The sequence below is a fragment of the Sapajus apella genome, unplaced genomic scaffold, assembly GCF_009761245.1.
Source record: "Sapajus apella isolate SASKATOON/1434 unplaced genomic scaffold, GSC_monkey_1.0 scaffold14, whole genome shotgun sequence".
NCBI classification, from domain to species: domain Eukaryota; kingdom Metazoa; phylum Chordata; class Mammalia; order Primates; family Cebidae; genus Sapajus; species Sapajus apella.
In genome coordinates this window covers 12,339,121-12,360,321 of record NW_022436954.1, presented here as the reverse complement: position 1 = coordinate 12,360,321, position 21,201 = coordinate 12,339,121, and the positions used below count along the sequence as shown (strand labels likewise).

Below are 21,201 nucleotides of genomic sequence, written 5' to 3'. Positions count from 1 at the left end.
TTGCCAAGACAACCAAGAACATTGCCATATTAACACCTGCATGTGACATCGTTGAATGAAGACTTTGTAAAGAGGATGTTTAAAAGTTGAATGTGTGTTCTGTATAGTCTGGCGCTTTCAGACAGCCAAACAGGGTAGAGGCCAGATGGTTCCATATCTGTGTGGCCTCCCACATATCTTACATGCATTTGGAGTTCCTATTTTATAGAATTAACTGTTGCCAACTTTTTTTAACTCTCAAAACCCCTTTATTATCCATTCCAGCAAAGGACATAGAAATAATCAAGTTTGGCAAGAAACATTCAATCCATTTCAGCTCTCCCAAGTAGTACTAGTCCTCTATCAATCTAAAAACATCAAATTGTGTCCTATTTTTAAAAATACCTCCTGTGAAGAAGTTTTCACCATAACCTATTTCAGAATCAAGGATTCTGAGTCCAGTTTTCGTTATAACAAATAATCACACAATTATTTTTAAGACCATGGTGACAAAGATATAGTACTGATCTTCTCAGTATCTCTTTTGCAGAAGGGTGAGTCCTTGTGAAGCTTACTTTTATATAAAGTAAACTGCAGGAAGTAAACTCAGAGAACATAAGAAATTCAGATTCTCTGATAACCTGGCAAGCTTTTCTACACATTTATTTATAATATTTTGAGATGAACAAATGCTTAAGAGGAATTTTTCTTTGAGGCTTGGCTTTCCTAATTGTAAATAATGATCATTTGAGCTATATAGCGTCTTTCTTCAGAGGTGCTCTAAGAACAGCCATCTCATTTGTCTTCACGAAGCAAATGTGAAACTGTGTTTCATTTTTACTTTAGAAATAAATTTGTAAGATATCTAATGGAGAGCCAGAGTTTCTTCTTCTGTAAACAGCATAATGAAAAAAAAATCTTAAGAAGCTTTGCCATTTTAAAAAATGATTCAATTATCTAAGTCCAGAAAATAAAATGGTTAAGGGACAAAACTAAAGAAAAAAGTTAATGAATAGGAGTCCCTCCTTTTCATTTTTTCTGATTAAAATTTTTAAGGTGCCCATTGGATGGAAGGAAACAAGATGTATGATATAATTTTAATTGCACGTACTGCCTATTATATAACATAGGAAACAGAAAGTTTATCTCCCAAACAAATATGACAATGAGTTATTAAAACCACAAGCCATTTTATTTATCAATGATGTCAGTACTCAAAGTTGTCCAGTTAAAATCTACTTCCTCTTGAAAAACAAAAATACACTGAAGGAAGATGCAAACAGCTAGGATTGATATCATGCTTCCATAGCAGCAACTGTAAGACAGTGAGCCACAGGGAAATGGGAAAACTTGAAAAGTAACAATTATGAGGCCTGAATTAGAAAAGAGCTAAGTAGGGCCATCAGTAGAGGTGAAAATGGAAAAACCTAAGAAAACCAGTGTTGGAATGAATTATGCAAGTGGAAAATACCTCTGTAGAGGGACTACATGGAAGGACCTAGATCTAACTCCAAGTACCTGATTAGAGAAAGAAAGAAAGAGAGAAAGAGAATTTATAGCCTAAACAATAAGATTAGCAGCCTAGTCATGTAAAGTCTAGAAGTTCTCTTATTTACTCATCACCTTTTCTTTTTCTATAAGACTATTAAGCATAAGGTCAGTAACAGCAAATTTACCCTTTCCTCCCCTCTCTTGGTTTAAATTTTATAAGGAATCTGAAGAGGCTGTCAATCAGTTGGCATTACAGTGGGAAGAGCTTATTGAAGCAGGGTTGACAATAGGTCTTGTCATTCTGCTCCCTGAAAATGCCCTTCGACAACTGTGTCAGGCAGAAAGCACACACAAAGTGCTCAGGATGGAACTTGTGCCCCATGGCACTGATGCAACGGCCAGTGATGGGCTGCCCACATCCATGGCAGAGAGTTCCCCGGCGGTGATGGTAATGGAGCTCACAGAATGGACGTCCATCCAGTTCAAAGAAAGAGCCAGTAGAAAAACTGCTGAAGCAGTCCTAGGTGTGGAGAGGAGAGAGAGAAAAAGAATGCAGATGTCAAGAGGTAAAATGTCAGAAAAGTAAAATCTTCAGCCTTGAAATTCCTGCTAATTACCTGCCAGCTACAGGAATTTCACTCAGCTTCTTGACAAATGGAAGCTAGATTGCCTGCTTGCAAAACAGACAAGCAAATGCCCACAATGGATTTGTATCTCATTTCTTCTTTAGGATGCCCACATCCATTCCTCATTCAGGACTGTGAACCCTTTTACTAATTACAACTCTTCCTCTCAGAGAGAAGAACCCTTGATTTTCCCTAAGTTCAAAAGAAAAGTGATTATACAGACCCCACAAACAAAGCACTCTGGGTGCCAGACGGTGTCCATGGCTGAAAGGTAGTTTTCCAACACTGGGCGATTGCAGCCACCACACTTGGGTGAAAAGAGGGCTAAGAAATCCTTTCGGCAATATGGCTTCTTGTCCTTCTCATGAAAGCCTGGAGAGATAAAAATCAGGAATTCACTGTCGCAGGTTGATCCCTGAAAGCTACACTGGAGACTGAGAGAAGGCCCTTGATCTAACCCCTTTCAACCTCAGTGTTCTTATATTCAAAATAGGATGATTATTGATACGTGATTCAAAGGGTAACTATAAGAAACAAATGAAATAAAGCAGGTGAAATGTTTTGGCATTGTGTCTGGTTCATAGTAAGCGTTTAATAAGTGTTAGGGCTATTCCTCCTCAGTGCCTTTGTACGAAGTATTCCCTTGGCTTGGACAGTTCTGTTCCAGAGCTTGATATAGTTGGCCTCTTCATGTGATGCAGGAATCACTGAAATACCATCTTAACAGAGAGACATCTCTTCAGTCCCTCCTTGTCACATCATTTTTTTCACTGTCTTTATAGCATTTGCCATTATCTGAAATTATCTTTGTGGTTTGTCTCCCCTTCCTGGGACATTAGCTCTAAGAGAAACTACATATTGTTGATCTTGTCACCATTACACCTCCAATATCTAAAACAGCATCTGGGAAAAAAAGTGTGAAATATTTAAAAAAAAAATACTACAAAATAGTAATTTCCAAATGGATGCAAGATCTAAACACAATGACTCATACCATGTATATGAATTAAAAGTGGATGCATTCCTCTTTATTTTGTGTGTGTGGGTATATTATTTTTATTGTTTACCAGCAGTGATGAAAATCTCAGTTCCTCCCCAGTCTTTACATCACTTGGTATCTCCAGATATTTCCTTTTTAATCAGTCAAATGGATTTATCTATTTGTACAATGTTATCTGATGGTAGTTTTGATTTGTATTTCCCTAAAGGCTAATGACACTCAGGGGTTTTTCTTAATGTGTGCATGTCATTTCATATCTCATCATTAATGATGTATTCCTCTTTAATCTGGAAATAGGAAAACTAATAAATAGGCTCAAATTCCAAAAGCAAGTTAAATATTAATAAATTTAGCTACATAAGAATATATCTGAATGACTTACACATGTCAAAAAAGCACCATAAGCAAAGACAAAAGACAATCTGAAGAAAATATTTGCTGATTATATTCCAGAAAAATATAGCTAATATGAAGAGCTCCTAAGTATATGTATGGTTTCAATTATTGTTTTATAAAATTAAAAAGTGAAAACATTAAAATAGGAAAATATGAATCCCCCAAAATTGAATCAAGCTGAAGCAAATTAACTGTATATCAAACTCATGACATGAGCAATAAAAGAAATAATTCATTCAAGTTACTTTAATAGCGTTTAGAGTATACAGTCCTATTCTAAAGACAAAAAGAACTACAAAGAAATCTTAAACTGTTTTCATATATACTGGAAATTTGCTGAGAGTAGATTCTGATGCTCTTACCACATACGCATGAAAACGATTACTATGATAGAAGATGGATATGTTAATTTGCCTAACTGCAGTAAATACTTCATCGTTTATATCAAAATATCATGTTATGTACCTTAAAGATATAAAATAAAATAATACAATATAATACTATATATATGTATATATACACATACTAAAAATAATTCAGTCATTTACAATACTTAGGTATTTTTCTTGAAATTATTATAGGTAGATTGTATAATAAAACAAATAATTATATTAATGCTTTTGGAAAGCAAGATTTCCAGCATTTAAAAAGATGCAAGTAATCAAACAAGCCAAACAAAAAACTGTATTCTTATGCTATATCAAATAGATCAGTATGGACTCATGACCTATTTTTCTTTGAAAAAAACAAAAACGAAACAAAAAACAGATTTTGTCTAGGTGCAGTGTCTCCTGCCTGTAATCCCAGCACTTTGGGAGATTAAGGCGGGAGGATTGGTTGAGGCCTGGAATTTGAGACCAGCCCTGGGCAACATAGTGAGACCCATTCTCTACAAAAAAAATTTTTTAATTAGCCAGGCCTGGTGGTACACATCTGTAGTCCCAGCCACTTGTATGGCTGACTTGGAAGAATTGCTTGAGTCCAGGAGTTCAAGGCTGTGTAGCAAGCTATGACAGCACCTCTGCACTCCAGCCTAGGCAACAGCATGAGACCCTGTCTCTATAAATTTAAAAACTTTAAAAAGTAGATCTGAAGCTCCGTCCACTGAAAAACGTAGAAGAAATGACATCCTAGAAATAATGAACACTCTTAATTTTTAAATACCCTCACTGAAGCAATCTTTTTGGAGAAATGGATGATTCCAAGTATGTGGCAGTGTTGAGAAGACAGGCCTGATATATCTTGCTGTGCCAAGGAAATAGAAAGATTACTGGGATCGTGTCAGAAAGATACAGTAATCGAATTGAAGGGGATACCTCTGACCTCAGATAAAATAATTCGAGTATTAAAAAAATACTACTGTGATAGATCAAGTTATATCAAACATATATATAACTCCATAAGTTCACAATGATTTTTTTAAATAAAAACTTATTAGTCTCCATTGGGTGTTGTTAACGAACCCATTCATTACCCTTATAATTACTCTTACAATTACTCTTATTAACAGACAGTGTCAAACACTTATCTCACCTTTCCTGTATAAGGAAAGCTCACACAGGAGATATACAGGAGAAAGCCCGTGTATGAGATATATTTCAAGATAAACCAATAATTGATGATAGAAAGTTATTGTAGAACCCAGATAATAAATATAGACGGAATAACAGAAAATTCAGCATTTTACCACCTAGTCCATTGGATTTAGGCAATAGTCACCAATGAGAAACTTTAAAATAGAGGGATCAGGATGACACTGCTTAAATCTAGTGGTCAATCTTAGTATCAATAAAAGTGGTCAACCAGTCATTATATACCTCTTGATGTGATGCCACAAAAAGTATACTGCACCCATCACCTAAAACCTATTCTTGCCATCCAAATACCCCAAAAGTGAACCTAAACCTAGTAATCTCTAGGTCTAAATGAATAGTTTAAGGAAAATATGGGAGATGGGGCAGGAGTAGAGCAAGTAAGTTAAATAGTGTCATGAGGAAGCAGCCAGTCAAATCAAGAATATGGGACATTTTATGGGATATACGTTCTGGCTTCATAACAAATCAACGGTATAAAAAAGCAGCAAAGAGAGGACTGATAATAGAATTTTTAAAATTTGAGAGACAAAACAGCCAAATGCAATGCATAGACCTTGCTGAGATCCTGATTCAAGCAAAGCGAGTCTGTGACATTTTCTTAGAAATTCGAATAGGAGTTGCAAATGATAAGGAATTGTTAATTTTGTTAAGCATAAAGGTAGTTTTTAAAAAGACCTTCTCGGCTAAAAGTGATGCATGCTGAAGCATTTAATGACGAGATTACATGACTTCTAAACTTGCTTCTTAATATTCCAGCAAGAAAATATGTGGATGGATGGGTGAAGGTTAATAGAAGAATCTGCTTGGCAAAACACTTATACTTATTGAAGCTAGTAAGAAAGCACTTTTGTGTTTAGAATGTACTGTAATAAAAACACTTTAAAAGCATTTTGTTAAGGTATAAGGACTTTCTCTTTAATACATGAAATTTTCACTGTTAAACACTTATTAGAAAATTCTTGGCTTGAGTCTTACTGGTCCCATGTCCAGATAGTGGAGCTACATTGAGGATGAGAAACTCATGGTGATTGTTTTTCAAAACCTTTTAAAACAAGTGTACCTCACAAATCAAAAAATAGCCCCAAAATAAATATTTTTAATAATAATATGTTGAACATATAAGTCAGGAAACTCAAAAGAAAATGATGGAGTTCTAATTTTTGCTAATTAGTAGTTGAATTTCTAATTTTAGCTAAGCAGTAAAAACAGTGTTAAATAAATATATTCAATGCTAGAAAATATATGGAATGATCCACATGGTCATATATCCCTGGTAATAATATTAACTGTTACTATCCTTTGGGAGAGTCACTTGATAATGTATATCAAGGCTTTTTTAAAAAAAGATGTAGGCATCTAAGTCTTGGGAATTAAATAATTCAAAAGAAGGAAACATTATGTTTAATGATATTCATTGTAGCACTACTAAACACCAGAAGTAATCTAAATATGATACTATTGTTAACACATTAAGTTGCTTCCAATATTTGGAACTATAATAATGCTTCAGTGAAAATCTTTAGTCATATAAGATTTGATTTTTTATTTACATAAATCCCTAATGAAATAATTAACATTATTAAAATTATTATAAAACTATTATGAAATTATAATGAAACAACATGGAGAAATGCTTAAGTATCAAAAAGAATTTTAGGCACACAATAACTTATGTATGTGCATATATGAATAAATGTGGATAAACATAGGTAGAAAAAAATTTTGCATTGCTTTAGATTAACAGCGTACTAAGTTAAAAACAAAAGTTTCTGCAAGATCTTTTTATTGTCTTTACACTTACGAAAAACATTTAACTAATCCTTAAGCACTTATTCAAGTGATATATTTGCTCTGTTTTGAAACTCCTTTTCCTGAGATACCTAAATGGCTTAGTCCTTTGCTTACCTCAGGGGTCTGCTTAAAAGAACAAGTGACTCAACTACTGTGTCTCAAATGGTACCTAATCACACACACACTCTCTCTCTCTCACCACGCAGAGTAAGAAGTAGTTCGTTGGCTAGTTTGATTACTGTTTGTCTTCTCCACCAGAATACATTAATCACGACAGCAAGAACTTTCCTTTTTGTCACTATATATCACTAGTACTTAGAGCAATACCTGACACATATATAGTAGTTGCTCAACAAATATTTATTCTTATGGGCAGACATAAGAACAATATAACAATAGCAAAACTGAGATCATCTGCTCCACAAGTATATTGTAGTTTAGAGTCTCACTTCAGTAGTGACTAGAATATGTATAAATATATTAACTTTTATATAAGAAATCCTGCTTGGTATTTACCTAGAGAGGCACCTAAAATGAAGACGATATTATGGGCAATCCCATTTATGGAGCACCTGCATTGTACTGGTTCCACTGAAGGCTCTACCTATAGTACTAAATTAAAATGAGATTTTTCAGAGCAACCTTCTGAGGTAGACTTTAGCCTACTTTAACAAATGAGAAAAGACAACTTAGAGAATTTATACCCGAGCAGTCCGTAGAGGAGCTGAGATTCAAATCTAGGTTTAACTTCAAAACCTAACTTCAATGTAATACTCCTAACTTAAATGCATCCTGACTTTGACCTTTCTGTGAGAACTGACAGTATCAGCAGAGCACAAATGTCATAGCCCAATAGTGTTTGCAAATATGACAGTTCTACCTCTTACCCACTAAGACAGAATGTAAGCAAAGAATGCACAGTGTGGTGTAAAGTGGACTACCTAGAAAACACTATTTCTAGAAATAGCTTTGATAATAGTAGCCAGATCACAAAACGGCAATAGAAGCAGCTAAGTGTTGGGAACCAAACCATGTAGCTGCAGTTTTTCCATTACCTTGTTATTTTTTCACGTCTTATTTTGTTCAACTTTGCTTTCTTTAAAAAGCAGACAATTTATCAGAATTCTGAGGCCTACATATCTGAATCTAAACTAGTAATTTTATATGCTGTCCTGTGTTCTTCCTCTAAACCCCTAAGAGACAGAAGAGTTCACTTTACTTCTTATTTACTCTGTCAAAGGATGCCTAGAATCTGTTCAAGGGAAACTGAATATCATTAAGTCCTACTGTTTAAGAAAAACAAATACCTGCAACCACCTGTCTCAATTTTGTGTAGCATAATAGTGTTTCTCAAACTTTAGTGTGCATTATTCATCTGGGAACTTGACAAAATGGGTCTTCCACCCCGAGTTTTTTTATTCAATAGGCATAGGATGGGGCCCAAGATTTCGCATTTCTAACAAGTTCCCATGTGATGCTGATGTTGCGTAAAGCAAATGACACAAAACTGAGCTTTCCTATAGGTGAGTATTACTTGAGAAAACTTTAAGACATGCCAACTATCCTAGAAATGACCCTCATCTAGGCATCTGCAGGACAGCTGGTCTCGAGAGTGGAATAGCAGCGAAGTAACAGCCTCTGTTTTAACTTGGGTGACTCTCAGGAGAGGAATCAAAAGCAATCAGCCAAACTTGCTGTGATAACCCTGCATTTCCTAATCTAATAAATTAAGAAAGTTTCAGCTCTTGCTTTCTTGGAGGATTTCTTTGGGGCCAATTACCTCTAGAGGAAGAATGAGAAATACTGACAATTAAAAGTGCCACAGACAGAGGGAGAGTGTTTGTACTCTGGTGAGGCTCTTAGCCACAAGGGAAATTAGAGAGCACCTGCATGGGCTGGATAATGAACAATTAAAAAGAAACACACGTAGACATTGAAGGGCTCCTCCCTGCAGGAGGATGCTAAGCCCCAGTGACTTGAGCCATAAAGAGGGATTTTCTGAGCTGATGAATAAATGCAGATGAATTTAATTTCCCAGGAGGCTCAGAAGTTAAACTGTCATTATAGAAACTCTTTGTGACTATGCAACTTGGAGTAAGGCAGGATGTCACCTAATTAATGGACTGACCATATGGCAGGAGACCTGTTTACAGAAAGCCAGGCATATAAAGGAAAATAAAACCCAAGTGGAGCTTCTGATTCATAAATGTCACTTCTGGTCATGTGACTCTATGTATAAATATGTCTTACGTGTTGTTTCCTGTTTCTATAAAGTCTTAAATGAACACATCTGCCCTGTCTGCTTAGAAGGTGCCTGAGTCAAGAATATGAGAACTAGCTACCTTCATGGTGCTTTCTGGTCATCCAATGGATTGGGTATTTGTGTGTGTGTGTATCTAACTTATGTCTCTACTTCAAATATGCCTGTGTCCTGTTGTTTTGCTTTCAGGGGACTTCTCCATCAAATTAATCCATGGGCAGTATTCACTTGCTGACTGTGCTACTCAACTAATTCTCAGACCAGTATAATATAAATTTACTGTGACACATTTTAATATGATTTGGATTAAGTCTCAATGAAAAATGCTGCTTAGGTAAAATACCATCTAGAAATGAAATACCTAATGATTTGTGAAAAAGCATTGAGCAAGCTCCAGTGAACAAGCAAATTACTACAAAGCACTTTGCTAGTGGATTCTGTCAGTGCCACTGTATCTGCGTCTATTGCCAAATAAAGCATATCGTATTGGTACCGTGAAAGTAAACATATCCAACAGCAGAAGAGGAACTGAGTTTCAGGCAAAAGGCAGTTGTGATGTTTTATAAAAAACAAGTACCATGTTCTTTATAAAACATCACAACTGCCTTTTGGCTGAAACTTGAGCAGAAAGGATACCCAAATTGAAATCCCGCCTCTTCAACTTTCTCACTGTATGACTTTAAGAAAATCACGTTGTCTACCTAAGACTCACTATTTTCATCCATAACTAGGTAAAATGTGGAATAAACTTGCTTTCACAAGACTGAGGTGGTACTAAATAAATTATTTTTAACAATATACATAATAGTATATCTGATATTTAGGAAAGTCTCCATATTAGTAAAGGGCCTGAACCCATGGAATTTTCTTTACTCCCTCCTGAAACATCATTAACATGACAGTTAAGGAATTATGTAAATTATAAAGAGCTATAAGGAAAGAGAAAAAAGTAAAGGATATGCCACCAGATGAGATATTAACTAAATTTTCAAGAATTTAAAGTAGATTATAAGAGTGGCAACTGGCTTAACATAAATAAGAATACCAAACTTATGTCTCTACAGATGGGAGACGCCAATAAAAATCAAGCCATCTTGAATGCCATAACATCAGAGGGGCTCAGGAACTGAAATCATGAGGTATTCTTCAAGGCTAGAAACAGGACTGGTTGAAAGTCTAAAGAGTCATTAGAAGGTCAAATGCCCTATCTTACCATAAGATACAGTGATTATTTCTGTAAATATTGAACAAGAGTCTCAATGATCAGAGATACTGAACACCATGAGGAAAGGAGTCAAGTTCTCTACTGAAAAATGGGAATTAAGTAAAAGCTGACATGCTGAATGGTGAAAAGCCCATTCCTCCATCCTCTTTTTCAATCTCTGAATGTTGGCAAAGATAACATCTCTTTAGCATAATTGACTCAACAGAAGATATAAGATTATCATATTCAGGGGTCACTCAACAAAATGGCCAGAGCATCTTACCTGAGTACCATGTAGTCAAGTACACCACTCAACAATTTCTGTCCATAAAATGCTAAAATTGGCATTTTAGTGTCTCATTATTAAATAGTAACAGACAACCATGAATCAGCAGCATTTGCAAAGACCAGTGTAAATAACCATAAGGCACCAAGATTTAATATATATCAAATTCCAAATTGAACTGCAAAACATCCCTCCAAACAGGTAGCCAAAGACTATTTGTACAATTCTGAAATTCCTCACTCTTGCTCAGGATATAAAACAGGTAAAGAAAAAGAAAAACTGAGAGAGGGGTTCCTTTGAAGAAAACTGTGCTATGAGTGCCCCACCACCACCAAGAAAGATGTGGTATAGTTCTGGATAATCTCAGGTCAAAAGAGGGACTTCAGTGGAACCACCCAGAGAGCTGGATATGTGTGCCTTGGCATTAGTGAGATGCAGTTGATGGTATCAGAGTCACCCCTGGAAAAAGTCCATAGGTGAGTCCGGCTGAAAGAGCCTATGGCAGCTGAATAGAAAGATGCAGCTAAAAATGAATTGTAATTCCACTGACTGTCAGAGAAAAAAGCAAGTTACCCATGGTCCTTCTATGAAAATATGAGAGGAAGAGATGATCTGGAAGCATGTTAATAATTTCTAAGGGGTCACTAGGAGGGAACAATGAAAGCCCCTTGAAAAAAGAATATTTACAAAACATCCTCAACGAAGCATGATAAGGAGAGAAAAGCCAGTCAAGACATGTAAAGAGCAATCAAGAGTTCACTGTTGGACCTGTCTTAATCCACAAAAGAATTCAGGGAAAAAAGTCAGAGTTAAACATTGGCTGGGCCTGGAGATCATAAAGTCAATTTAACAACAATCTTAGACAAGTTGGACCATCCTGCCTTCCATTCTCATTTCCACCCTCTCTAGTGTTTCAACCCTAGAGCAGGCAGGCAATAAGAGTGAAGATGGTGGATGCCAAGTGTGGGTCAGCAGAGATGAAAGGCCATACCCCTATCCTCGCCTCCTGCAGCTTGAAGGCCCTAAAAGGGAGAAGGAGTGGCTGTCGCTTTTAAAGAGTTAGAAGCCTTAACTATTACACAGACTGAATTACCTAAGGGCTTAGTTTTTGTGTTTTGTTTCTTAAACTGATTTTATATTTAGAACTGTTTTTTAAGAGTAATTAGAAAAGACAGAAGACTGGCCAAGTTTTTATTTATGAGAAAGGAGAAAACCTTCCACACTGAGTTTATTATAAAAGGACAGGAAAAGACAAAGTAAAGCAGCTTTCAGATTCCATATTTGTTCAAAATAAACATAAAAATAAAAAGTAAAAAAAGATGATTCAGAAAACACATGAAAAAAACATACAAAGGGGAAAGAATGGGCCATATAGAAAGGATCAAGGATAAAAAATTCTTAATAAAAACGTGCCAACCATGGAAGCTAAAAGACAGTGAAGCAACGTCTTCAGAATTATGATGGAAGAGCGTTTTCACTTAGAATTATATGCCCAGGCAACTTAAGGACAATGACAGAATAAAAATATTTTCAGATAGTCAAATTCTCAAAAATTCATTGTCAGAAAGCTGCTACAGGATGTGACCAGCCAAAATAAAGGTGGTAACACATATAAAACAAAGACATGGCATCCGGGAAAGAGAGGATCCAAAGAAGAAGGTAATAAAAAAAATTCCCAAGAGTAATTTCTAGATATAATCCTAAATTAATGAACCAGAATGACTGCTACTCAGGAGGAAGAAATCATTTCATGTTGAATCAGGAGGAGGAAAGTCACCTGGAGGGATATCTCCAACAAAAAAAAAAAAAAAGAAAGAAAGAAAGAAGAGAAAAGAAACTGACTTATTGCCAGATGTAGTTGGACATCTTGAAAATAATTTTGCAGTTCTGTTACTTAGTGATAAATACAAAGAAAACCAAGCTAATTTTAAAAGGATTCAAATGTTAACTTTAGGAAAACATAAATGTATACAGGAAGGACACTGTGATAATAATATTAACATTACTGTACCTCCATGTGCTTGGCACTGTTCTAAATACTATCCTTGTATTGTCTCTAAATCCTCATAACAACTCTATAAGGTAGGCAATCTCATTAGGCATATTTTACTGATGAGGAAAGTGAGGTACAGAGATGTTAAATGACTCGAATAACATCGTATAGTAAATAAATACCACAACCCACATTTGAACCAGGGAGTCTGACTCCAAAATCCAGACTCTACTGTAGTCAGTTTGCTACATGACTTACTTGTGAGTGGTAGCCTATGATTGTCAACATATACACACTGAATACTGATCTAACCTGTAATTATGACATAATTATGCATTGAAAAAACAGGAAAGGGAAAGTTTTTTGGGAGTGAGTGGGGTAATAATAACAATTCCAAATTTCATCTTCCCTGCTAGACAGTCAATATATAATGGTTAAAACTGAAAAAATAAAATAATTTATAACAATATAAGTTATTATTTAAAACACTTAAGTAAATAACAGAATAAACAGTTCAAAGAATTTGGAAAGGAAAACTGTATTGGGGATGAGAAAGGGGCTTTATCCCCAAGAGAAAGGGACTCCCTGCCTTTCTCCAACATTCATTTATAAATGTTGGAGAAGGCAGGGAGGGATGGCATCTAGTACTGAAATGGGTACTTCGATAGTAGTGATAGGAACTAGGACTCCCATGACTACCAGGAAAAGTGTTGCTGGTCTTATAACTCCCACTGTGGTGTGGGAGGCAGCCTCCCAGGTCGGGTCATACCTTCTGCACCAAACACCTCCCCACAGTGGGAGCAGAAAAAGTGCTCTGGGTGCCAGGTCTGGTTCATTGCTGTCAGCACTTTCTGGAAAAGGAACACACAGATATTACAATGATGCGGAGTTGTAAAACATGACCCTGGTTCTAAACAAGTGATTAAAAGCTGAAGGAGGTGGGGATTCACTTACATCCAGGATGGGAGCAGCGCAGTAAGCACAGCGTGGAGAAAAAAGGTGATGGTAGTCGTTGGGGCAGTAGGCCAAGCCACTCCGCTCAAAGAAGGGACTGGAGCCAATCTCTTCTTTGCAATGAGTACAGACAAAATGCTCAGGATGCCATGATTGCCCTAGAGCATGGATCACCTGTGGAGTGAAATGAAGCCTGACACAGGATCCCGGATGAGTGCTCTATGGCCTGTAAGTTGCACAACTCTAGGGGACACTCTTCATTCTGTATCCCTTAGAGACAACACCCTCTGGAGTTACACAACACTGAAGCCTAGACCTAGGTTCCACCGAGGCAATCTGTTGCCTGTGCTTTATAGAGTGGTCGTAAAAGGATGCCCACTTTCCTGACTGATTACTGTGATGAAAGCCTGTAAACATTCACCACCACTCCACTACCACAGAGGGTGGCAGAAACAACTTAGAGCACATTGATGAAAAATAAGCCATAACTGTAGTCGTGGCATGAAAGGCACTCCTGGAAGAGGAAAAGGCCAAATGACAGTTTTTATTCCTCTAGTTGGAACACTTTATTCCATGCCCCATGCAATTAGGTCTCAAAGCCTTTTATCATAGCTTTGGTGAAGGATGATGCAGAACAGGAGTTTGCAGCTGTGACTTGGAGCTGAGTTCGGCTGGAAATTGTAATCAATCAATTTAGACTGGGAAGGTTTGAACAACAGGAGCAGTGAGAAATGTCATCTGAGACCAGAGAGTCTCCTGGTTTCAGATCTTACCTCTACCTCTTACTAGGCCTTGGATACATCCATTAACATCTCTGAGCCCTCAGTTTCCTTATCTTTACAAAGGGAACAATCATTCTTCTTGAAGGGCTGATGTGACCATTCAATGAGGAAATACTTGTAAAGCACTTAGCTCAGTGGCCAGAGCACTGTAAGTGGTTAGTAATTATTAATGATAACTAAAATATCTTAAAATATAAGGAGAAAGAGCAACCCTTGATGAGACAGAGTGAGACACAGAGGGCTGTAGGACCAAAATTTCAGCCCATCTCACCTTCCCAGCAATCGGTTTCTGACAGGATGCACAATGGCCCTTGGGCACTGTGGCAATGCCAAGGTCCTGCAGTTCCTGCTCCAGACCCCCAAGCATTGAGTCCAGGGAGGCTCTGTGATCCTGCTTGTCTGGTAAGTGTTTCTTGCCAGCATCTGCTCTCGCTGCAACCTGGCCCAAGGGAAAAACCAAGAACAGAATCAGCCTCATGTACCTTTATTCTCACTAGCATCTTCTTATGACTCTATAAATTCACCTCTACTGACTGATCTCTTAGCCTTTCCCGAATTTTCCTCCAAGGCATTGGAAGAATCTAAAATTTTAACACCAATAAAAATATTTTCATCTCCCTTTTATTCTAAACTCTTCAGGCCAAATGAAATCGGACTAATCTATTTGTAAATTTTTTCTTAATGCAGAAAATTTAGTACATAAAGATGACACCCTTTGAAAATCTTAGGATGAGCCCAGTTCAAAAATTAGTCACATCCCTCTTTTACTCATTTATTCTGCAATATTTGTTGACTACCTGGGTTTGTGCCAATCACTGCTCTAAGTACTTGGATTAAAGCAATGGATGAGACAGACCAAGTGTCTGGCCTCTTGAAATTGCATTCTGTGGGTGATAGACAATAAATAATTAAACAAATAAATATATGCTGTAATGTCAGATAGAGATAAGTTATTTGGAGAGATCAAAGTGACACTGCAAGATGGAGAGAAGAATTGATTTAGATGGAGGTGGTAATCAAAGAAGGCCCCTCTAAGGAAGTAATATTTCAGTAGATATTTGGGACTCAGAAATATTGACATTTATGGGAAATGCATTCCAGGGGAAGGGAAGGCCCTGAGGAGGAAAACAACTTGGCACATTAGAAGAAAAGTCAAAGACATCAGTGGGGCTAGAGCACAGGGAGTGAGATTGAACACAGCAGGAGTAGGTGACAGAGAGAGAGGCAAAGATTCCATAGGGACTTCATGGCAAATGCTTGGGTTTTATTACAAGGTGATGGTGCCACTGCAGGATTTCAAGCACAGGAGTGAAGGAATCTGGAGGATCCCTGTGGTAGCTGAGTGGAGAATTAAGTGTTGACAAGCAAGAGTGAATGCAGGGAGATGATCAGATAATGACTTAGATCAGTGTTATAGAAGAAGGTGGTGAGAAGTGGTCAGATAAGACTTGTTGAAGGATTGGAATTATTGAAGCAAAAGCCCAAAATTATTACAAACCATTCAAAGAAAGATCCTCGAATTACCAAAAAAAAAAAAAAAAAAAAATGTGGCTAACTCACCCTTCGTCACTTCATGTGCTGATTCCAGCTCTCTCTACTCCTTTCCAGCTGTGCTACTGCTACCATCTATCTACTGAAAACTTCGCTCATCGGAAAACTACAATGGCTCTCCGTTGCCTCCACATCAAGTCTGCACTCATCAGACAGACATTCAAAGCTTCCCATCCGCTGCCCTCGCTTTTGTCTTTCCCAATCTCATCTTTTATTAAAACTATTCTGTAAAAGGTCTCCATTGTTCCTGGCCAGCTGGGCTTCAGTCTCCTGAATGTGATCTGTTACTGTCTGCCTTAAAACCTCTACTTATCTTACTTTTACTGCCTGTTATAATATCACATTATCACCAATCAAAATGCTCATTTTCCTTCAAGACATTTTGATCATCTAACAGATTTCCTTCCTCCTCTAACACATGTTAGTTAATGTTCGAAAATTTAGTGTTCAGAAGGTTAGTGTCTGAAAGGTCTGAAAGGGTGACTGACATTAATTATGAAAAATAAGTAAAAATACAACAATATATCTACATCTACATCTCTAGCTCTTCACTTAACAGATTTCAGAATACTTCTGAACAGATACAGAAGAGACGGGAAATTCCGCTTATCTCTAGTGGGACAGAACTGGACGGCTAGGGTGCAGAGATGAGAAGGAAACAGTTCAGTGCAAGCTTTTTGTACTTTTGATTTTTGTACAATGTGAATGTACAGCTTATTCAAAAGATAAATGGGGCTGGGCAGGGTGGCTCATGTCTGTAATCCTAGTACTTTGGGAGGCCAAGGCGGATGGAACACCTGAGCTCAGAAGTTTGAGACCAGCCTGGGCAAAATGGTGGAACCCTGTCTCTACTAAAAATACAAAAATTAGCTGGGTGTGGTGGCACACGCCTATAATCGCAGCTACTCAGGAGGCTGAGGCACAATAATCACTTGAACCCAGGAGGCAGAGGTTGCAGTAAGCAGAGATCACGCAGCTGTGCTCCAGCCTGGGTGACCAAGCAAGACTCTGTCTCCATACAAAAAAAAAGATGGCATTATAAATTAAAAATTTAAATAAACAAGACACCCGAGACACATGCTAAATCAATTATAAATACAACACAATTAAATGTACTGTAATTTTTTTCTAGTATTTTCAGATATAGAGCACAATGAGCCAATCTACCCAGCTTTATTGTAGACATTGATTAGCATCATCATTATCAAAGGATGTTAGTTATTAAGGAAAACTTGTTTGTGATGTTTATCTATTCATCTCTCTAGTAAATAGGTGTTGCTCACAATGTATCAGGCCCTGTGCTGGGCATTGGCATTCCCAAGATAAGCTATAAAGATAAGGTCCCTGCCCTCTCCAATCATACAAATTTTTATATACTGCTTTGAAATTATTTCATAGTCACCTCATGAGTAGATATCAAATCCTCTAACCAGATTTTTTTTTTTTTTTTTTTTTTTGGGAGGGACAGAGTTTCGCTCTTGTTACCCAGGCTGGAGTGCAATGGCGCGATCTCAGCTCACTGCAACCTCCGCCTCCTGGGTTCAGGCAATTCTCCTGCCTCAGCCTCCTGAGTAGCTGGGATTACAGGCACATACCACCATGCCCAGCTAATTTTTTGTATTTTTAGTAGAGACAGGGTTTCACCGTGTTGACCAGGATGGTCTCGATCGCTTGACCTCGTGATCCACCCGCCTTGGCCTCCGAAAGTGCTGGGATTACAGGCTTGAGCCACCGCGCCCGGCCTCTAACCAGATTTAAAATGGCTGGACTCTCTGCCTTAAGGATTCTGGATTATATTACCTTTAGTAAATCTTTAAGCCCATTTATCTGAGATTTCTATTCCATGTCAGACCATGTGAGCTCACCACTCTGAACAAAAGATTTTATCTCAAGATGGGCTTGGGACTTCTCACCCTTCCTACTGTCAGAGCCACACTTTGATCTCCTTTCTGTGTCTCAGCTTGCTCATTGGTCTCCTCTGTCCTGCTTTGTCAGGTCTCTTTGACAGTCCTTCCATATCATCAAGCCTTAAGATACCTCTGCCCTCAGGGGTCATTGCAACTAAAACCACCTTTCCTTCCATCTCTTTATGTCCAAACTCTGCCTGTTCTTCAGAGTCCATCCAAGTTTCAACTCCACCTCCTTGATTAAATCTCCATAATCTCTCTACATCCCTAATGTTTGCTCCACATATTTTTACAAACCACCTGGCTTTTATTCTACAAATGTTACAGAAACTTATGCCTCATTTTGTCAAGCACACTCTAGTTCCTTGAGATCAAAGTCTGTATTATGATTTTTTTATGTCCAAATAACACATAGTACAAAGATGGGTTAATTCGCAGAATTACATTTAGTCTAGAAAAAGCAATGACAACTTAGGAAAATTCCTAAGTGGAACCGAATGCAGAGCTGAGTTTCACAAAGATAAACTGGTGACCCCATGGGCCCTGTTTATCATCTGGACTGCACTCACCTTGGCCTGCATCTCACTCAGGTGAGCCATGAGCTCATCCAACTGAGCAGCTGCTGAGGTTTTAGAAGGTGGTGGTGACACCTTTGGCTCTCGGGGTTCACTACAGAAGGAAAACAAAAAAGTCATATGAACAAATAAAACTCAAATAAATGTTAAGCCACATATAAAGTACTGAAAATGCAATTTTAATAATGAATCCCTTGGATGTAAAGCTAAAATCAGAGATAGAAGGTATTTTTTAAAAATAATATGTACTAGACCAAAAATCTAAACAAGCTCTCTCTGCCTTTTGTCTCTATTTCTCTCTAGTCATCTAAGTTATAAAAAGTATTATATCTCCTGTCAGTTATTGCCAAAAATTAAAAATAAACTAGAATATAGAGCAGGGGTCCTTGGGTCAAATCTGGCCATGTCCATTCATTTACCTGCTGTCTATAGCTGCTTTTCTTCAGAGTGAGTAGTTGCTACAAAGACCTTATAGTCCACAAAACCTAACAAACTAACTATCTGCCTCTTTACAAAACAAGTTTGCCAACCTCTGGTACAGAAAGTTTAGATAATATATACGATAATGGTTTCATATTCATATAATTGTAAGTAAATTATAAATAAATAAAACTTTGGACCTGATAAACAGAATAGAGATTCAAGTATCTGCATAATCATTAGTAAAATTAACCATGAGGATATAAATTTTTTAAAATACATCAAATAGACCATATTCTTAGATTGCAGTAAATAGAAGTATAAATTAATCATAAAAACTATCCACTTAAGAAAAAACAAAGTACTTCTAAATAATTTATGGGATAAAAAAATTAAACTGAATTATCAAACCAGTTAGAAATAGCAACAAAACACACACACACACACACACACACACACACACACACTAACACACATGCACACACACACATGCCTTTGGGAGTTGAAAGCTAAATGTTATTGAAAGGAAAATATATAAAAAGACTCAAGTGTGATATTGAAAAATGAGAAAGATAAGAAATAAACAAAACTTCCAAGTCAAGAGTCTCAGAAAAATATAAAATAATTGAACAGAAGGAATAAAAGCATAAATTAATGAAACAGAAAACAAGAAATAAAACCTAGTTCAACCATTGTAGAAAACAGTGTTGTGCTTCCTCAAGGACCTAGAAATAGAAATTCCATTTGACCCAGCAATCCCATTACTGGGTATATATCCAAAGGATTATAAATCATTCTATTATAAAGACGCATGCACACGTACGTTCGTTGCAGCACTGTTTACAATAGCAAAGACCTGGAACCAACCCAAATGCCCATTGACGACAGGCTGGACAAGGAAAATGTGGCACATATACACCATGGAATACTATGCAGCCATAAAAAATGATGAGTTTGTGTCTTTTGTAGGGACATGTATGAATCTGGAAATGATAATTCTCAGCAAACTGACACAAGAACAGTACATCAAACACCACATGTTCTCACTCATAGGCAGGTGATGAACAATGAGAACACATGGACACAGGGAGGGGAGCATCACACACTTGGGGGGCCAAGGGAGGGACAGCCGGGGGGTGGGGAGGTCAGGAATGGACAACATAGGGAGAAATGCCAGATGTAGGTAACAGGAGGATGGAGGGAGCAAACCACATTGCCATGTGTGTACCTATGCAACAATCCTGCATGATCTGCACATATACCCCAGAACCTAAAGTACAACAAAAAAAAAAACTGACAGTTTTGGGGAATCATTGTATAAAATTGTCAAATATATAGAAAAATATGGAAAATTACCTAATTCTTCCTATAAATAGCTCAGAAACTTTTTAAAATTAAAGAAAAAACTATGGGCATATGTGGAGAGAGGTTAAATTAGCTGAAATGTGTTTTTTTTTAAATCATAAAAATAAAAAAAAAATCATGGCTAGTTTGTGTTTATACTGGTCATCCAAAAATAGTTCAAAATTAGGAAAAAGATTAACAAATAGGAGAAAAGCTTTATAAACACATTGATAGGTGCTGAAAAAACAGTAGAAGACAAATTTAACAACCATCTGTTGTTGAATATCAAGAAAAAGTCAATAAACTGATAAAATGTGTCCAAAAGATATCTATAACAAGCCTCATAATTAATTATAAAAATTAAGCACATTTTTAATTAAGAGAAAGTTGGACATAGATCCTACTACCATTGAAAAACTTTAACGTTATTCTAGAATACATTGTCAAATGCATTTTAAAGTAAAATAAGAGAATTATATATTTGAAATAAAGGCAGTGCACCCTCATTCTTTCTTTTAAAATAGACAGTATAATCATTTCTGAGGAAAATGTAAGATAAATGACTGAACAACCATTGGAATGAATAAAAAAGATCAGGGTGGCGATTAGATATAGGAATAAAATGAAACAGTCTCTTTCCTATGATCATCAATAAGCAATTTGAAAATTCAATGAAAAAAAAAAAGAAACTGTTCACAATTCTAACAAAAGTTATAAAATATCAAAGAGGCTGGGCACGGTAGCTCACGTGGTGGCTCATGCCTGTAATCCCAGCACTTTGGGAGGCAGAGGCGGGCGGATCATGAGGTCAAGAGATCGAGACCATCCTGGCCAACAGAGTGAAACCCTGTCTCTACTAAAATATAAAAATTAGCTGAGCATGGTGGCACGTGTCTATAGTCCCAGCTACTTGGGAGGCTGAGGCAGGAGAAATGCTTGATCCCGGGAGGCGGAGGTTGCAGTGAGCCGAGATCGCGCCACTGCATTCCAGCCTGGCGCCTGGCGACAGAATGAGACTGTCTCAAAAAAAAAAAAAAAAAAAAAAAA

The 21,201-nt window shown here is 37.1% G+C and overlaps 1 protein-coding gene across 3 annotated transcripts in view; it reads right to left on the bottom strand.

Annotated features, from left to right (window-relative positions):
• Positions 1–625: 625 nt before the first annotated feature.
• The window catches only part of LPXN (leupaxin), a 42,441-nt gene continuing 21,865 nt past the window's right edge, over positions 626–21,201 (bottom strand). For all 3 annotated transcript variants that reach the window (XM_032282124.1, XM_032282122.1, XM_032282123.1), the window contains 6 exons: positions 18,385–18,484; positions 14,629–14,796; positions 13,576–13,749; positions 13,391–13,472; positions 2,320–2,468; positions 626–1,990 (listed from right to left, as the gene is read on the bottom strand). In XM_032282124.1, coding sequence (XP_032138015.1) covers positions 1,721–1,990; positions 2,320–2,468; positions 13,391–13,472; positions 13,576–13,749; positions 14,629–14,796; positions 18,385–18,484 — 943 coding nt within the window. In that variant the 3' untranslated portion in view covers positions 626–1,720. The remainder of the gene's footprint in view (positions 1,991–2,319; positions 2,469–13,390; positions 13,473–13,575; positions 13,750–14,628; positions 14,797–18,384; positions 18,485–21,201) is intronic.